Source organism: Lissotriton helveticus, chromosome 4_1, assembly GCF_964261635.1.
Source record: "Lissotriton helveticus chromosome 4_1, aLisHel1.1, whole genome shotgun sequence".
NCBI lineage: Eukaryota > Metazoa > Chordata > Amphibia > Caudata > Salamandridae > Lissotriton > Lissotriton helveticus.
In genome coordinates, this window is record NC_136063.1 from 259,416,419 (window position 1) to 259,435,987 (window position 19,569).

The following is a 19,569-nucleotide window of genomic DNA, read 5'->3' on the forward strand; positions in this document are numbered from 1 at the left end:
CTTTCAGATGCATAACTATTTGGCATGAGGTGCACTTTAAAGGTTTGGCCCCTAACCTTCTAGCAAGAGTTTCAACTGTTAAAACAAAAACAGGATATTCTTAAGCCATACAAAAAGAGGGGAAGGGGACAAGGTCACACAGGAAGAAGAGGAGAGCTCAATCTATTCAAAGGACCCCTCACTTTGGACAAAGTAACTACTTAAACTGGGCCCATCAGTCTGCTCTAAGGCCAGGTTTTGACTACACCAGTACCAGGATCAATTTATTTTTGTTTGGGAGAAACCTGAAGTAAAAAAAATAGTTTCAATTGAATGTTGACACTAGATCCATAAAATCCTGCACTACACAAAACTCTATGACATTGAACTTTGAGGTACAAGACATTGCAATACATAGTCTTGACTGTGACAAGGATGAACCATCTGAAACTGATGTGAGGGAAACCCTTGGGAGGTCGGGCTTTGTATCCGATGCAGCTTGTAGCAGTGGCTTACGACCTAAGTCTAGGTATAATCCAAACACTACAAATAACAATTTAAAAGCCTTCCAGAGTGTCATGATCTATGAATTAGAGACCACTAAACAGTTCTGAGAACATATACATTCATGACATTCATGAAAACATAACCAAATCACAACAACTGGCACTACAGAATCTCATGAATGAGCCATCCATCATCATAAACCCCTCTGATAAAGGGAGTAATATTGTGGTGATGGAAGTCGCCGATTACAGAGCTGAAACCTACTGCCAACTAAAAGAAAGATACTGTTATGTGCCCCATATCGTGGGACATGTACAGATCATCCATACACACTTATCACAACATGCTGGCTAAATGCACCAAGAAGAACTTTTGAACTCCGCGAGTACAAATTTCACAAGGAAAATCATCCCAAAATACCATGCATATAATTGTTACCCTAAATCCATAAGAACTCCCTAAGCCCCCAGGCAGGTCAATAGTTTCCTCCAACAGGAGTCTACTAGAAAATATGTCCATCTTCCTCGACCATTTTCTCTATTCATGTGTCCTGGGGCTGCGATCACACTGAAGGGACAGCACTAGCTTCTTGTGGGGGATACATGACATTTCATGGGAAGACACCTACACCATGAATCCATAAGATGCATGTTCCTTACACACCTACAAAGAGCAGGTAAGGGGGTAGAAGCCTGTATATATTATTTCCGTAGCCGCCCTATCTCCCTTCTAAAGCACACTGCCATGCTTGAACAGATGATCCTGTCATTCAAAACTTAGGAGTGGGCGCAAACTACTCCTCGGCTGCTCTGTCAGCCCCGCCCCCTCACGCAAGCTGCCACAGCAGGAGGACAAAATAAAATGCTAACTTTACGTTATTATCATTTTATTTTTCCCTTTTTTTTTGCTGCTTCAAGGCAGTGGTGCGACGCTTCTCCGCCTTAGATGAGGAGTTGCCACTGATTCTGGGTGGAGAACTATGAATAATAAACCCAACACATACCAATTTGGATCAGATATATTGACGATCCTGTATCTTATGCGGGTATTAATTTGCTTTTAATATGGTTTTGTCATACAAAGATGCCGTCCGACCTCAGGGTTGTGGACTGAATGGCTGTGTACTACAACTCAACCCGTTTACTGATTTATCTTTTGTCTGCATGTATACAGACGTGCTGTAACATTTGTCTCTTGATATACCACAATAAAAAAGTAAAAAAAAAAAAAAAGATATATTGACGATCTGTTTCGAATATGGGATGGTGACACCACCTTAGCCCTAGGATTCATCCAACTACTAAGGCAAAATAACCTCAACCGGATATTCAAGTACAAAATGAGAGAAACATATAGCGAATATCTTGATGTTGTCATCCGAATAGAGAACTAGAAAATTATCACATGCCTACATAGGAAAGAAACGGTAGGCAACAGTGTGCTCCATGCAAGGAGCTGTCACACTGACTAACTGAAATGGAGTATCCCCTACGGGGAATTCCATTGGGCTCGATGCAATTGCAGTGATAATAATGACTTTACTAAAGAGAAAAACAAAATCATAGAGAGATTCAAATCAAAAGGATACCATTAAAACATCCCCACTCAAGCAGTAAACAAAATCAGTAAGGTAAAACAAAATCAAGTGCTTTTCAGTGGAGATAATGAAAAAAAAACAAGACAGTAAAAACAATCTAACATTCAAACTATGGAATCACCTAGATTCATAACCACCTACAACAATAGGTAACACAAGGTGAGGGAACTCCTGAAGCAACACTGATATTAACTAATTGCGGGTCCAGTAATAAGCAATGAGATTGGGCAGTATCCAGCTACTACATCCAGGGAACTCAGATCCATCATAGAATGTCTAGTGCACAGTCACAATAGCCAGCACACCATCAACGTGCCTGGGCTCTCTAGCAGGATTTCATAAATATCACTCACACAAGGCCTGCATGCAATTCTAGCACTAACCGGGACCAATACAGCTTACTCATGGGTGAAGCCAAAAAGATTTCCAAATTCATCACCTGTACCTCTGATCACGTTATATGCATTTTGGATTGACATTCTATGATGTATGACATTCATAAATACAGATGGATCATTCAAATTTCTACACGCCCGAGGCATATGGATCACTGTAGAACACAGTAATCAGTAGGCCTCGGACATTTAGTGATTTAAATGAGACATGAAGCATTTTGAATGAGCATTCTTTGTACCCTTTAATGTAACACGTTGCTGATGACAACAGTCTGCCCTGGAGACAGACGCCTTATTCCACTTGATGAATATGAATTTCTGATTATTTTTTTTATAAACCTTATTTAAGTTTTTGCATACTTACAGAAATTGACAGCATCCAAACATATAATATTCAACAAACCGTGCAGTACAATGCAGAGCATGTCTCATTGATATCATATCAGCCATTGAGTGAAACAAGAGATGCCCACCGTCGCCCCCCCTCCCCACTACTCATTACCCCTCACGCACATCAACTGGTCAGCAGGCATATTATGACCATAAAGGCATCACAGGGTGTTCTAAGAGATAAATTGTGACAGGGCACCATATATTGATTGGTTTGGATGAGTCTGGTAGTTCTTCCGCATATATATTCAATTGTTCTCTACAGTATACTACATCCCTTAGCCATTGCACCACCGTGGGAGCCATTTTTTAGGTCTCGCCTCTCAATGTGCATGCGAATTGAGCGGAGCAAGACTATAGGGGCTTAAACAGACCTTACCTAGACTGGCGATTTGATGCTGTGCCCGTGCGCTTTTAGGTCAATGCGCAAGCGTATTGACCTAAAATGCGCATGCACAGCATCAAATCGCCAGCCATCTGTTGCCCAGCTTGGTGCCGCTCCACCCCCTGCCGGATCAAAGGCTTTTCACGGCCGGCCGGTCGTGCTTTCAGTTTCATGCTGGATCAAAGGCTTTCACGGCCGGTCGGCCGTGCTTTCAGTTTCCCGGGTTTCTGCGTTACTACTTTTCACTGGACTTCTCGTCATGCTTTATTTTTCTTGCCCATCTTGTCCCGCTTATCCGATCCCCCCCCCCATGTCATTTTTGCAGGAATCATTATAACATAATTTACCGTTACCGAGGATGATGCTTCAATAATCTTCTAGGTAGAGCTATTGCAAAGTTAACCACCGCCAAATGGTTTGTCAAACAATTTGTGATAAAGCCTGCATGCCAACCGTAAGTCGATATATAATTGGGCTGCTGTACGACTTTATTTGTGTTTACTCCTTGCAAGCTACTCCTTTGGTATGGGAACTAAGGGCTCTTCTGAGGTTTGGAAAAAATGCACATTCTTATGAAGATATCTTTTGGCTCGCTCACTCCGTAAACAGCGCTAACTGGTTTGTGTCCGTCATGAAGCAATAGAGGTGTCTGATGCTGAATGAAGATTCAAGTCCTATTTCTGTGATGCTCTTCTTGCCCAGGCTACAGTAGGTTTATGATTCAGTCCCCAGTGATGAACGTCATGAAGCCGTTTAAGCTCTGTGGTGTTAACATCCCTGACCACACTTTCTGTGTTAATGCTTTACTGTGGCGTTCTCTGACGGTAAAACCTTGTTTACACTTTTGAGGACAGCAATGCCTTTAAACCCACTCCGGTTTGTATTAGCACAGACCTTTCATTCCACCGGGCATTTACCTTGGGGCCACTTCTTTCACGCACGCCGCCTCTGCTGCCAGGCTTCAGCACACCAGGCTGCACACCCCCTCACCCCCAGCCACTTCATCCGTGCCCACTTCACACGCACTCTGCAGGTCATAAACAGGACCATCTGCTCCACTACCAGCGCTGCATGACCTTCTTCAAAAAAGCCAGCTTGTTATACATTTGCAGTGGTTGCATCCCTTCTTCCTCAGCTTGCTTAGCTGGCAGAATGTTGTTGCAGCGATGACTAGGAGTTGATTATAGTTGAGCTTTTTTATTTCAGTTAAACAATGAAGTAACATTCATTCGGCCTAGATTCAGGATGCAGGCTGCCTCCCTGCCAACATTTTAGGCATCCCTGTTTTTTAAGCCTGTTTTTTTTTTGTTAAATTAGCAGAACAAAGAGCATATAAGCTAAAAATGTAAACTGTATTAATTGCAGTGTTTTTCTACTGCTTAATTTGAAAGGAAACGTGCTGGTGCTATTATCAGATAGCAATTGTCTGCTGCTGCTGAGCGCCACAACCCACCATCACCTCCACATCCACCACCACAACCACCACCATCACATCCACCATCACATCCACCGCCACATCCACCGCCGCCACATCCACCACACCCACCACCACTACATCCACCACCCCATCCACCACCACCACCCCATCCACCACCACCACCGCATCCACCATCACCACATCCACCGCATCCACCACATCCACCGCATCCACCACCACATCCACCATCACCACCACATCCACCACCACATCCACCACCACATCCACCATCACCTCCACATCCACCGTCACATCCACCACCACATCCACCACCACCACATCCACCACATGCACCTCCACCGCATCCACCACCGCATCCACCACCGCATCCACCGCCACATCCACCGCCACATCCACCGCCACATCCACCGCCACATCCACCACACCCACCACCACCACATCCACCACTACACCCACCACCACCACATCCTCCACCACCACCACTGCATCCACCATCACCACATCCACCACCACCACATCCACCATCACCGCCACATCCACCACATCCACCACCACCACATCCACCACCGCATCCACCACCGCATCCACAACCGCATCCACCACCGCATCCACCACCACCACATCCACCGCCACATCCACCGCCACATCCACCGCCACATCCACCACCACCACATCCACCACATCCACCACATCCACCACCACTACATCCACCACCACCACCCCATCCAACACCACCACCGCATCCACCACCACCACCGCATCCACCATCACCACATCCACCGCATCCACCACCACCACATCCACCGCATCCACCACCGCATCCACCACCACATCCACATCCACCATGACATCCACCGCCACATCCTCCACCACATCCACCACCACCACCACATTATTTACAAAATTAAAAGCCATTGTTATTTGTAATATCAATACATCTCAGTCAAGTAAATACAACACACATTGCATTACAAATGCTATAGGTGTCACATTTGCGAAAGTTAAAACTATTGACATCGTAACTGACAAAGCTATTAATTTTGCTATTTTCAAAACCAACACATAAATAAAAAAAGTGTCATTTACAATACCAATCGCTCAAACTTTCCTAATGCGAGACCTATAGCATTTCCAATGCTTGTTTACCCCCGTTTCTGCTACAAGTCTCTTAGCTAGCAGTGTGATGATGGCCACCAGTTTGCGGTTACAAGGCTTAAGCAGTGTGACCAATCCAAACAGGCATATTTGAAGGGTACATCTCACCCGTTTTATTACCATTATCAACATTATTTGTGTGACCTGGGTCCAAAACCTATACACTGATCGGCAGCCCCAGGCTAGATGCAGAAAGTCAGCATCTGCGCTCCCAAAGCGCTCACACCTGGAGTCCTCTCGGAGCCCCCACCTAAGAAGCAAAACAGGAGTATAATACGTTTGTTGAAGGTATTTGAAGTGGATGATCTTAAAGTTGCCACTAGCTGTTAAGCGCCCAGTCAGAGCACATCATGCCTCCCATTGCTCCTGAGTTAGTTGCGCCTCCAGCACCCCATTCAACCTGTCTAGAGCCACTGTTTAACTCCCTGGGTTCTCTATAATGGATGTGTTGCATAATCTGGTTATTAACCTTTTTTGTGACCCATTTGTCAGCAAAATCTGTAAGGCTTTCAGCATCTGCTGCTTATTTGGGAACTCTGGGTATAGGGACCGGACCGCCACTCAAAGCCTAGGATGTATAAAACCCAACATCGCCGTATAAGGCTGTTTAGCTGTAAGTGTCTCCAGTGTCAAGAAATGCCCACCCGTATATAGGTCACCTAGCGTGTTCACCCCAGCCTTCTGCCACATCGAAATTGCCCTAGCCTCATGAGTGACAGAAATACTTGCATGCGCAGTGAGGGGCATAGCAGGAGCATAAATATAGGCCCTGTCTGCTCTATCACCCAACCATGAGTTTGAAGTGCTCTTAACAGTATTTCTCTCGAACAGAGTGATGTCAGGCCTTACCTGTAACACCATGGCAGCGAGCTGGGTAGGTTAAGCATCATCCGCCTCCACTGCCAGGAGCAGTAGGTACTGCTGTGGGAAATGCCAATAATGTTCGAATTGAGCTTGGCGCATCGATAATATAGGTACATGTCTGGGGTGCCAAAGCTTCCCCTCTCATACGGCTGAGTCAATAAATCCCAGCTGCATCTTGGTTGCTTGCCCTTCCAAGCCAAGGTTAGCATGCACGTTTGTGAGTTTTAAAAATCGTCTTGTTTAAAACTACGGGTAGTTTTACGAACATATATAAGAATTTTGGGCAGGACCGCCATTTTGCCAACTGCTATACGGTCCACCAGAGATAATGGCAACCATATCCATTGGGCCACTTGTTCCGTCAGTTTTGCAATTGCACACCCAAAGTTCATACGGACTACAACTTGCAGATCTCTATGGGCCCAGTTGCCCATGTACTTGACCGGGTCCGTAGTCCATGTGAGTGGGAACTCCAGATCGTAGGGGGCGGTACCTTGTGTGAATGGGAACACTATGGACTTATCCTAGTTTATGCAAAGGCTCGTAAATCTCTCGAATCTCACATACTCCTGTATAGTGACAAATACACTTCAGGGTCCCTCACATATAGCAGCATGTTGTCTGCATAAAGGGATATAGCGATTGGGCGCTCTCGAAATTTTAACACAGCCTATGAGTATCTGAGCCTTATTGTACAAGCCAAAGGCTCCAATGCAAGAGAGAATAACATTGGGGATAACGGGCAACCTTGCCTGGTGCCCTTACAGATTCCAATCGGACCCCAGACGCACTTATTGATTCGTATCTTTGCTTTAGGGTTGGTGTACAGTAGGGGAATCCACCTCAGAAATGCTTACGGACCTCCATGCTGTGTAATATCATAAACATATACTCCAAAGTTATGGAGTTGAATGCTTTGGCATCGTTTAGTAACATCGCCGCAGCCTTCATCTCCGGATTTAATTGGTGTAGCTGCGCAAACAGGGTCCATAGATTATGCGCTGTAGAGCACACAGCCACAATCCCGGATTGGTACGTCAGAACCAGATTAGGCACAAGGGGCTGTAGTCTGGTTGCAATCATCTTTGCCAAGATTTTAGTGTCCATATTAATATGGAATAACGGCCTATATGATTCACATTTACTTGGGTCCTTAGCCAGCTTTAATAGCGTGACTATGAGGGCTCCCTGTAGGGTTGCGGGCAGCTTACCACACTTGTATGCTTCTGCATATACCGCCAGTAGGTAAAGAGCTGGGTTGCTTGCAATGGTTTTATAAAATTCACTAGGGAGACAATCAAATCCCAGCTGCTTTTCTGCTTGGTAAGGCCATAACGGCCCCTTCCAAATCCTCAACTGTTATTGGCTGCAGCAAGTATTCTCTCTGTTCCATGGACAGCGAGCCCAGGGCCACATCGTCTAGATCACCAGCCATTTCAAATTCATAGGTGGACTGCTGCGGTCTATACAGTTCAGCGTAAAATTCAGAAAATGCTGTATGGATATCGGATGTCTTGCGGTGTGTCACAGAGTTTTGGTCCACAACTTTTACTACATGTGTCTGTGTCTTTGGTTTAGCTAGTTTGGAGGCTAGCATGCGACCTGATTTCCCCCCCCCCATATATGCCCTTGCCTACCACCTTCTGGATCTATGCCGCACCTCTTGCTAAACTAGGTCTCTCTGTTCTGTGGTTAGATCCCTGTGGTCAATTCCCAAGGTGTCCAGAGCCCGGATGGGTGGAAGATCTTTTAGGCTCCTTGCAGCATCCAGATGGAACAAGCTACCAATGGCACTGCGACTAGAACCCTCAGAAACACTCTTCAGAGCCAAGCTGAAGACTGCTCTATTTTCACAGTAATTTTCTGCATTTATCAGTCTGGTACACATTAGCTCATTAGCGCGGGGACACGCCGCTGTGCGTCACCAAGCGCTCTACAAAACCCCCTAAATAGAAAATAGAAAATAGATCCCTTAATTTAGCTAATTTATCCAGGGTGGGGCACTGCTGGTATCTCCTTTCCAGGGCATATAATTCTTGCCCAATGTTCTGCAGTTTAATACAGAGCCCCTTTAATAGCCTTGTCTGTAACCCCATGCATTCCCCACTGATTGTTGCCTTGAAGGCTTACGCAGTTTGCTCAAGTTCTAGCAAAACAGGGGAGTGATCGGATAGCATCCTGGCCAGATGGGTTACACCCACGGCCCAGCTACAGACCGCTGCAGATACCAGCCAATAGTCCAGCCGGAACCATAAGCTGTGTACTGATGAGACATAAGTTCCCTACTTGGAGGTGGGGTTCCTAGATCTCCATATAACTACCAGCCCTTAGGCCTCCATCATTTCCTTTACAGTCTTATCCACTTGCTTCCCATGCCAGTCCAAAGTGGCCGAACGTTCAAGCAAGGGTTCCAAGTATACATTTAGGTTCCCCCTCGCCCCCCATATAACCATTGATTCCAGCATAGACTCCAGGTGTCTCCATATCATATTATAAAATGCAGGTTCATACATATTGGGTCTGTACGTGGTGACTAGTGTTACTCTCATGTCTCCCAAGCATCCCTGTACCAGCAGAAAGCGATCTTTCTCATCTGTCTCGATGTGGAGGTGATTAAATGGTGTACCCTTCTTCACTAGTAGCAACACTCCTCTGGAATATGATGAGCAGGGCGAAGCCACTTTCACCACCACCCATCTCTTCCCAACAGTATGCCCTATGACTTTCGTGTGGTGTGTTTCCTGCAGCAGCACTTCTTGGATCACAAGTCTATCCAGGTACGCAAACACCTGTCTAAATATTATTTTGGGTTATTTAGACCCTGCACATTCCATGTTAAAAATGTAAATAGACCCCCCCTGTCTCTGCATCACTCATATGCATCTTGCATATCCAGAGGGAACGGGTCCACCATCTAGTGGGCCACAGCAAGCTCAATATCCTACATGTCTTGAACTGTGTCTGCAACTGGTGACAAACATTAAACGCCCCCCCATCCCACCCCACCCACTTCAGCATTCTCGCTAAAGCCATCTTGTGGAAACAAACTCCTGCAAAAGAAAAAAAATTGCAAATGCGTAGGGGTGTACCTTAGGGGATCTCTAGCACCCGTTCTCGCACCCAATACTCCAGAGGGTGACCGAGTGACAACATGGAAATACCAGCTGTTGCAATCAGTTTACGTGGAAATTAAATGTTCAAGGCTGCAGAAAACCCACGCCCAGAGAACTGCACAATTAACTAAATTCGCCTTCGCAGGGGTCTCTTCCTGCCTGGCATTTAGCAGCAGTCCAGCCCTTCCCGTACACACAATCAGTACAGTAGGCAGTTAATCAATATCATCCATGGTAGGGGAATCCCGCCTACCACAGTCTTACCACTTTCGAACGACAGCATACACCAACTTCCATCTCCGCACGTTTTGAGCCTAGTTAGAGGCTGCCTGTTACACCGTCCTCTGACCCACCAGCTATGTCTTTCCGACTTCTCTGTAATGACTTTCATGCAGTCCATAGCCGCCTTTGGCGAGTTGAAAATCTTATTCTTGCCCCCAGTCTCCATGCGCAGCCTGGCAGGGTACAGCATAGTGTATTGTAAATGCTCAGCCTGTAGCTTTTCTTCCCCCTGCGGCGCCTGGACCAAAGCCGCAAATTTAGGGTAGAAATAAATATTATTCCCTTGATAGCTGGTTATTTGTGTCTCCCTGGCAAGTCGCAGCACAGCATCTCGGTCTAGATAGTTGAATAATTGTGCAATGATCGGTCAAAGCGAAGATCCCGGGACGGGCCGTGCCGTGCCGCTAGAGATCTATGCACTCTCTGAACAGCAGATAGTTTTTCAGGCCCGAAGATTGACTTTAAAACTGTCTCCATGTACAGTTCTAATCTCCCTGTATTTGTAGATTCCGGCAGTCCAGTAATGCAGAGAATACTGAGACGAGATCTCGCCTCCAAATCCTCCTCCTTAGCTTGGATTACCGCCAGCACCTTCTCCATATTGAGACATTTTGTATGCCATCCTACGCTGTGGATATGAGCTGCTCTGCCTCGCCCAGCCTGGGGCCTTGCTTATCTAATTTATCTGCCATATAATCCATCCGTAGATTAAGCGCATCTATCTTACCATCTATAGATTGCAGGCTGGTCTGCATTGTCAGGAGTGTTGTGCCAGCGTTGTGGCGCCCTTCCCAGAGGGCTCCTGCTCTGAGTGTACGTGCTGCTGTGTTCTGGCAGGCCTGCGCGCTTCAAAGTTAAGGCATCCGTTCTCCACATTGCTGCAGTGCAGCACAGTCTCCCGCAACTAGATATTGTACTATCCCAACTAGCCCTGGTGGCCATAGGTAGCACAGTGCCCACTTTGTCCGCAGTCACTGACTCTAAGACAGGCCTCCAGTGCTTTCACAACACACCTCTCCCAAGGTCTCAGTGCACTGGCTCTTGTAGTCCAGATGTCTTAGATGTGGCAGGGTACTTTTTAGTCACTGTCTTATGTGCATATCTTAATCCAGGTGCAAGGCCCGCCCCGCCTCCTCCACTGGATTAGTCTTGCAATCACGCCTTGGCCCCCCCATGCCGGAGACCGGGCCTGTCCGTTCAGCCTCACAGCAGGACCGGTGACCGAGCCGCCCTGCACCTTCCCCTCAGCTACAACGGCTCAGCTTGCAGCCACAGAGGCCGTTACCCAGCTCGCTCTGTGTCTGCCGCACTCACCATGTGGACTTCATCCTTGGGGTAGGTCCAGATAAAGTCACCGTCTACTGCCCGCAGCACAGCACCTCAGCACAGCACACATCTCGGGCCCAGCCGAGGCCCGTCCCACCTAGCCTCCAATCACCAGTCCATCTGCAGCTCAAATGCTTAAATCTCGCTTCGTAGGTCACGGTAGCGCCTCCACAATTCTTGCGGTCATCTTCAGGATGTTCGCACGGCATACAGAGTTTGGGTAGCACTTCAAGCAGACACCCTTTCTCTACCGTGCTCTCCTTAGTTCGACCGCACCAGGGTTCGCCGCAAAGTCATCCCAACCCAGGCTCTCATTCAAAGCGCCACCAGGCTCTTGCATTTCCCGATATGATGGCCACGCCGCAGGCTATGGCAACACGCCGATTTTGAAGGTCCATCAGCAACTATCCTCTGTTATTAAGTCGCCAACATCGTGTAAGGCAGTCGCCATTTTGGCGCTGTATATCCACCTCTGCAGCCATATTGTGTCTTTAATCTGCTCTCAGCAACGCCCGATCGGACGTTTAAAAAGCACAGCTCGGTCCTGCTGCTCACTTAAGGCTGTTCTCCCATTTGCATGCGTGGATGGTGTTCCCATCCCAGAATTCTGGACGGATCATTACACTCAGCCGGCAGAGCAACACTAGAGTGTGGCCATTCTCTCATGGATTCTCTAGCGCCCCCCTCCCCTGCATTTCTGATCTTGAACGAGGCTGATAGACAGATGAGACTTACAAACTGATACATTTAGGTCGAAATATGGACAATGTGCCTTGGGTTGTTTACTGATTATTCAAAAATAGAGAGCTGAAAACTCAAGCTGGACCTCTTTTGTTTTGTATTGTTTGACAACCTGGGGTCTACTTGTGTATTAGATTATAGGATCCACAAATTAACGACTACCGCACCATTTCCACTGTCTACTGAATGTTGATTCAATTTGATATATGAATACTGAATTTTCGGTTTGCATAGAGAAATCATGGTGTACAGTTGTTGGAATATGTTCTATTTGGTTGACTAAATCTCACACATTTGATATATGTGCTGTACCTATGCAAAAACATCCCACAGAATCTTTGTATTATTTTCCTAGAATTTACCCTGGTGCCGCTTTGGGCATAAAGGTTAGTTCTGTGTTACAACAAACCAACATTTATATTGTAGACTCAGGTGTGGTATTCTCAATTAATACATGCAGGAACTATTTGTGTAAACTCTTCTCATGGTTGAGAAAGCATAATGAGCTCACAGTGCATGGGTTTTGTCCAGCAAACTATTTCCATTAATAATGATGTAGAAAACCTTTGTTGAACGAGTATTAAAAAGTCATCATAGTCTTCAGCAGTAATAACATCCTATAGATGGAAGCGAATATTGAAGTGGTAATGTAGTTTTTGCCAAGATAGAGACAAGAATTTCTGGATTGAAAACAGGAGTTCAATTGACTAACATTGTTCATGTAATATTCGATCATTACTACGACCATCACAGAGTGAACAAAGAATACAAATATTCTCTTTGAGTTAGCATTTTTATTCACCGCCTCTGCGGGAGGCACCGAGCTGCAACCAAAATAGCATGTGTGCCAATCTGCTAATCAGTTACCCACAAGCACATGGCTGGGTAAGCATTGTGTGTGTTGTACACACTAGAAACCTCATTCCTCTAGGAAAGTAAATGACACAACATTCACAAAAAATAAATTTTAAAGAACGGCATACAAAAAGGATAATTTAGAGATGTGTGCTATGGAAGGGATGGATTAGCTTTCATGCCAGCTGTGCCTTTCTCTCGCTCTTATCCGCTTCAGCTTATATTCACTCGCTTCTTAATCCTTTAACCTCCCGTCCTTAAAATAATCCAGTAAACACCTTAAATTCTGAAAATCACTTTGATCAGGTAAGTGCTACAATTTGCATTTTACGTCACTCTTATAAATGTATTGGTGTAAACTCTGATAAATAACTGAAAACGTGTTTGATATACTGATTAACACTTCGATATTACACACAAAAACGATCAGACTTGTCCCTGCAAAGCATATGGCACACAATATAAATAGCTATGCCCCCAGATGGTGTGTGCCACATTCTTTCACGAGAACATCCCAAAGCACGGGCGTGTGTGCTTGCATAAGACTGACTAGAAAAGAACATGATTTGGTTTGGAGAAAAGAACATGTGATAAGAGTTGTACAAGGCAACAGAACAACAGAATACTCTTGCGTCTTGTCCGTGGAATCATTATGTTTCAGTTTTTGCACCAAGAGGTTCTGTAAGTGAGATTTGGAAGTTCTGAATACAAGATGACCCTGGTCACCCAAGGGAGATGTCTGTCTTCACAGGCCACCCTGGGCACAAGACAGCAGGCTACATAGAAGAAGCACAAACGATAAACTCCCTCAGGTCTAACTGTAACACATAGAGGTCCACTTGTAACCACTCCAGATAACATGAGACCACTACAATGCTTCAGCAATGGCAATTGTAAGCAAATCAAACTCTAGAGTACAAAAATCATGTGCAAAAACGTAAAGGCCACGGATGGTACTGCACAACCATGCAGGTTAAACAAAGAGTAAATGGCAACTGCCTTAAAGAGCGTCTTTTCAAGAGAGATGGGAGAATTATAGTGGGATCAGTCTAACAATACACAGGGGCACTAGTGCTAAGGAACATCTTGCACAGGGTACAAACTGGAGCAGTGATTCAGGCCCTCAGTACTGCTGTGCATGATATGACCTGGAGGAGTGACAATAATACAGGTGCCACACCAACCTTATAATTTAAGATCAAAGAGTGAAGAGACACATGGTTAAATCAGGTTTTGTGAAGGAGTGATGGAGGCATAGGTATTACAGCACACATACAGAAATTGTAAAAAAAAAAGTGACAGTCATCACCTTCTATGTGTTTGATGTAATGCCCTATGTGGTCAAAGGTATGCCTAGACATGGATCCTTGGCTTGCTGTGCCACAGGTCCCAAAACTATACTTCACTGAAAAAGCCTTACAAAGCAGAAACTTGGTTGGGGTTGCTTCTTGTCCCTTCTGGGTGGGCCATTCCCTGGTAGTTCAAGAGAGATTATCCCCATGAGGAGTAGTGTCAGTACTGATTGATGGTTTGGACTATTTGCAAGCACTCCACCCATCACATTCTGGTTACTGGAGGTAATGGTACTATGTCACATACACAGGCTAAGGAATTAAGGAGTGGCAGAGGGAATGGCGAAACACCCCATTTAATGAACAGGATAAAACACAGCAGAGATACACAGTCACTACTTCTTTTGAGAGTATAACCTAAATGAATAACAAAGTGCTAGTGCAAGAGAAACCATACAAAGCACGGAGAAGTGATAGTGACACTGGCGATACAGCATAATTATTAAAACAAAAAAACATGATCTGTGAAGAATGACAGGTGCAACAGCTGCACGGTACAACATCTGAAGGAGATGCATAGGCACTGGTGCTACAGTACACCTGAACAAGAAACAATCTGAAAAGGTACCAGGGGCAATTATGCTAAGGGACACCTATGCCGAACATAACCTGGATGACTCAGAGAGGTACTAATGATAACACATCCCTTTATGGGTTGTGGCAATGTATTACGCAGCATACCCATACTAGACTAGATATTTACAAGTGACAGATGGAGTGGTTATACAGCACACCCATACAAGACATGACTTGAAGTGACAAGTGTGCAAGTGTTACAACACAAACAGGAAATACATTACTTGAGGTGTGAAGTGGTAATAGTGAAGCAGCAAGTCTTTGCAAACGACAAGGAGCAGGAGGGGAGTGGTCCATGGAGTTGTAAGCTTGTTACTGCTTTTAAAATCATGAAATGCATTGGGTATCATTATTCATTCATTGTGCCGTTTATCCATTACACCCGCAGAGAATATGTCCTGTTAGGCCTCCTAAGACAAGACTGGGTGCCCTATTACAGAATAGTGGTACGCAAGTTATAGGTTCATGATGCATCCAACAACCTTTATTCAGAAAAAAAAAGAAAGTTTGCTAATAGTTTACGTTGGACTTAGCTGCTATTGAAATCCGGGCCGTGTTACAACACAATCCACTGGTATCAGCAGCCAAGGTGTCTCAAAATGCCATACTAGGAGGTTAGTAACTTTATTTCAAAACATTCACATTTTCCTCGAACTAAATAATGTTTGACACAAAATCTCTTTCTTCATGACCTCTTGAAAACAAATCCAGTGTTCAGCTACCCCAATGATTCACCGCTCTTCATGCAACTTTCTAGTGACTAGCAATCAGTCAGTGACCAAGTAAACTCATCATCTCTATTTTTGTGGACTGAATAGCAAAAATACTGAACTTATCCGTACACGTCCTCGCATCCCATTCATTATACTATTAGTTATTATTGCGAACCTAGGCGGCTAAAGTCTTAAACGTTAGGCTGGATTCTCAATCCACAGATATTTAAATCTCAAGCGAGAAGCACATTACACTTTGTACAACATTTCGAATATGAATGCCAAACTTAGTTACTGAAATAGTTTAACTGGCGCGCTTGGAAAACAATTACATTATTAAGGCGTCCAAATACAATTGCCAAGGTTTTTACACGGACACACAGATGATTTTTTGCCACCCCAATTTCAATTAATTTACAGTAGCTTCCTAGTTGGACAAGAAAGTACTTCATAGTTTGCTTGACTGTATTACAGCCTATACTACATCTCTCCCAGTGCTTTAAATGGGATGGTACTGTCCGGTACAGAGTACCAGCACTTTTTTATTTTGTGGACAAGAGTAAAGGCACTTCTCAAGAGAAATGCAATACTTTTATTTGGCGAGTACTAGCACTTCTCAGAAGCAAGCAGGTACTCTGGCACAGTGTACCTGTACTTCTATTTTTCCATTTCAAGAACTGATCTTTCCCACTTTTCAAATGAAAGTGATTGGCAAAACATATAACTATTTTTAACACTTGTCTGCAAATCGACTATTTACAGTTGCTACTTACGGTCCCATTGGAAGGAACATTCTGGTCACAAATAGCCATAAAGTCTGAAACTTCATCCCACGGAAATGACTGTCCAAAGACCCAAAACATTACTTTCTAGTTTTGGGTATTCACTTTTATAGGTTTGTACACAATGTTTCTATATTACCAATTGCATTGATAACATCGCTACAGTTGTGCCTTTAACCTCATAGCTGCTGAGGGTATTCCATCCCTATTGCTGAGCCCTGTTAAGCACTTCACTCTTAGGTCTTTATAAACGTTTTTTTAATAAAAAAAGATCCAGGCTAAATATGTATCCTTTTATCCCACATCTTGGGGATTCTAAAGGTGTGGCAAAGTTTGTGGATTCCCCAACATTGAACCAAGGGAAAAAACAAGTTATAGCAAAAATGTACTTTTTGTTTGTAAAAACGGGGAAAAACAGCAGTGCAAGAATGTATTTTTTCTAAAAATGTATCAAATAATGGGTTGCTGAGCTAAAAATACCATCTTCTCATCTTTCAGAAAATAAGCAGAGATCTATAAAGAAAAACAATTGTTCACATAAAAATTAATTATAACAATAAGTAGGAAAAAATAGCAATTGGTGACTGTTTTCTATCTGTATTTTTTTGCCAGTATAGTCGATTTTTTAAAGTAACACGCTGTTCTGTCCATCAGACACTTCTAGTAACGAGGATATATAGTGTTTGTTGGTTGTCGAAAACACGCGATCCACAGAGCCAAAAACTGAGCTGCAGCTTTTAATACTTTATTATTGTGTACCGACCAGGCAGCAATTCATATGGTATGAATGGAAAATGAGCATGAAGTAAACCTTTGTATTTTTGAAAGGTGCAGAAGATGCAGAGTTTATAAATAGTGGGTATTTTTGTACACCTCTGAATTTGTGAGTACCCACACCATCATGGAATTCAGAGTGAAATTTGCCAACTGTGATCTTCCTTTCACACTGGCTTACATCTGGTGACAATAAGGGAGAGAAATTCAATTCAGAATAACAAATGTTATACTGCTCTGTGCTCCCAAACTTCGTCCTGTAAGAAAGCTAACCAACTTATGTGTCTGGGCCAAGCACTCATGACACAAAAGGCCCGAAATGCAACTTGGAGATATCAGCATCTCCAGTCAAAAAATGGCGTCTGTGGGTGTGTATGCGTCACTGTGGTACTTGGGCCCGGGCCCAGGCCCAGTGAAACCTACCAAACCCAGACATTTTTGGAAACTAGACACACAGTGGTAGTGCAATGGGATGTGAACAGTGTGGATCTCAAAGCATTTTCTTAAGCACATTGACTTGCAGACCTCAAACTGTACCTAAATTTACATTTTTTCCTCACATTTCTGTGACTGAAACATCCAGTATCTGCGATGATCCACAACATTCCTACCACACTTCTTCCAATAAAAATGCAACTCCACTTTTGTGGCTGAAACTAGTGCACATAACCTGAACTGACCAAACCAGGTACTCTGCGAGTCTGGCATGATCCCGGTTTGGGGAATTTGGTAACTATGGTCAGTCCATTGTTTGAGGACCAATGGGTCACAGGTCAAGCATGTCTGAAATGTGATTTACTCTGTAGACACATTCAGCAACCTCTAGTACATTTAAAGACAAAAAGTGTTTTACTTGCCACACTGTTCATAATCCAAGACCTGCCAGGTGGTGTTAGTAGTACCAACTCAGTCAAGAGGTAGCTAACCAATCCAAGGCATAATGAGACTGATTCACAAACAAATGATGAGCTGAATTATGCAAAGGCCGATGCCTAAGAATTGCAGATGTACTTTTTTTTATTTCATAAAGTGGCAGGTGCGTGCATGTAGCTACAAACTCACCAAACATCAAAAAAATTATTTAATTTTAAGTGTGAGCCCAGCAAGTAGCTTTTGAACCTGGCTCCACAAAAACTTCCAAAAGGCCTGCATGCATCATCAATGGCCCAATAAAATTAGAAGAGATCATACCACGTAATGTAACAATTTTTCTTAAACGTTAAATATTTATGCATATGATGGAACCTCTAGCTTGCAGTTTACACGATGGTTAGACATTGGAGAGAGTAGTAATTTCTGGGTTTGGAGAAATAGTATGAAAGTTACTAGTATTACAGCACCCACGTGCTAATCAGTATCCAGCACATTTAAGTTTCCCTGTTCTCGAAAGAGTCATTGACAAACCTCTGGCTCAAAAAATTAAATACCAATGAACGCCATCATTCTGAAATAGCTCAAAACAATCCTTTAATTGACATACGTGTTTGACATTCGCGCAATGTAACTGCTTTTCTAGTAAACTTTCCACCTGCATGATACTTTTTGGAACGGTCTACTTGAAGTTAATTTACCAAACCTGAATTTTCTGCACACATGTGAGACTAGTGCATGTGGTGAACACGGGGCTGGAAGCACTAATGGTAGGAGTGATATGGATAATGTAAGTAAAGGCGGGTTGAAGAGGATACACGGGGATTGCTATACGGAAGATGCGGAATTCTCGCTAGATGCCAGAGGCCACTTCCAAACACATGAGCTAAAGGGCACTTGGCATGACAGTGGAAGTACAGGGTACTGTTGAATGAGCAGTCTTAAAACTTACCAGCAGGCATGCCTCAGTTGACTCCTAGCTCCTGTTTGGCACAGAGATAAATCAGCTAAAATGTGAAAACAGAGCAGCGTTAGATTAGGAGGATGTCATCAATAAGCAGCAATAGCACAGGAAGAGACATGCCCTTGCATCGCTTGACACACCTCTCTAAACTGGACGGGCTCAATCCCGCTGTGTCCCGGTGGCTCTATCGCACTTAAAACAGGGCAGCTCAGGGCGTCTATGACAGCCCTAACAGCCAGGCGTTTCTAATCCGGCCTGCTCTGCCGGACTGTAAACACTAGAGCATACCCGGAACCCAGGCAGTAAAAACAGAAAAGGGAATATCGTACAGAACATGACCAGACATATACAATTCAGGCGGCCATATTTGAAGAGAAAATCTTCACTTTGTCAAATCACATATGAGCATTTTGTAAAATAGAAATGCAATTTCTCACTCAGGTAACCTAATACATTGACAATACTAAAAAAATTTATAATATTGAAATCTGCTAAATCATGCTTATTTAAA

General features: G+C 44.2%; 1 protein-coding gene across 1 annotated transcript in view; it reads right to left on the reverse strand.

Annotated features, from left to right (window-relative positions):
- The window catches only part of EFR3A (EFR3 homolog A), a 1,274,477-nt gene extending 1,255,115 nt beyond the window's left edge, over positions 1-19,362 (reverse strand). Inside the window, exons 1-2 of the mRNA XM_078686747.1 lie at positions 19,199-19,362; positions 19,047-19,101 (exon numbers count right to left, since the gene is read on the reverse strand). Of these exons, the coding sequence (XP_078542873.1) occupies positions 19,047-19,056 (10 nt within the window). The 5' untranslated portion in view covers positions 19,057-19,101; positions 19,199-19,362. The remainder of the gene's footprint in view (positions 1-19,046; positions 19,102-19,198) is intronic.
- Between the last annotated feature and the right edge of the window lie 207 nt (positions 19,363-19,569).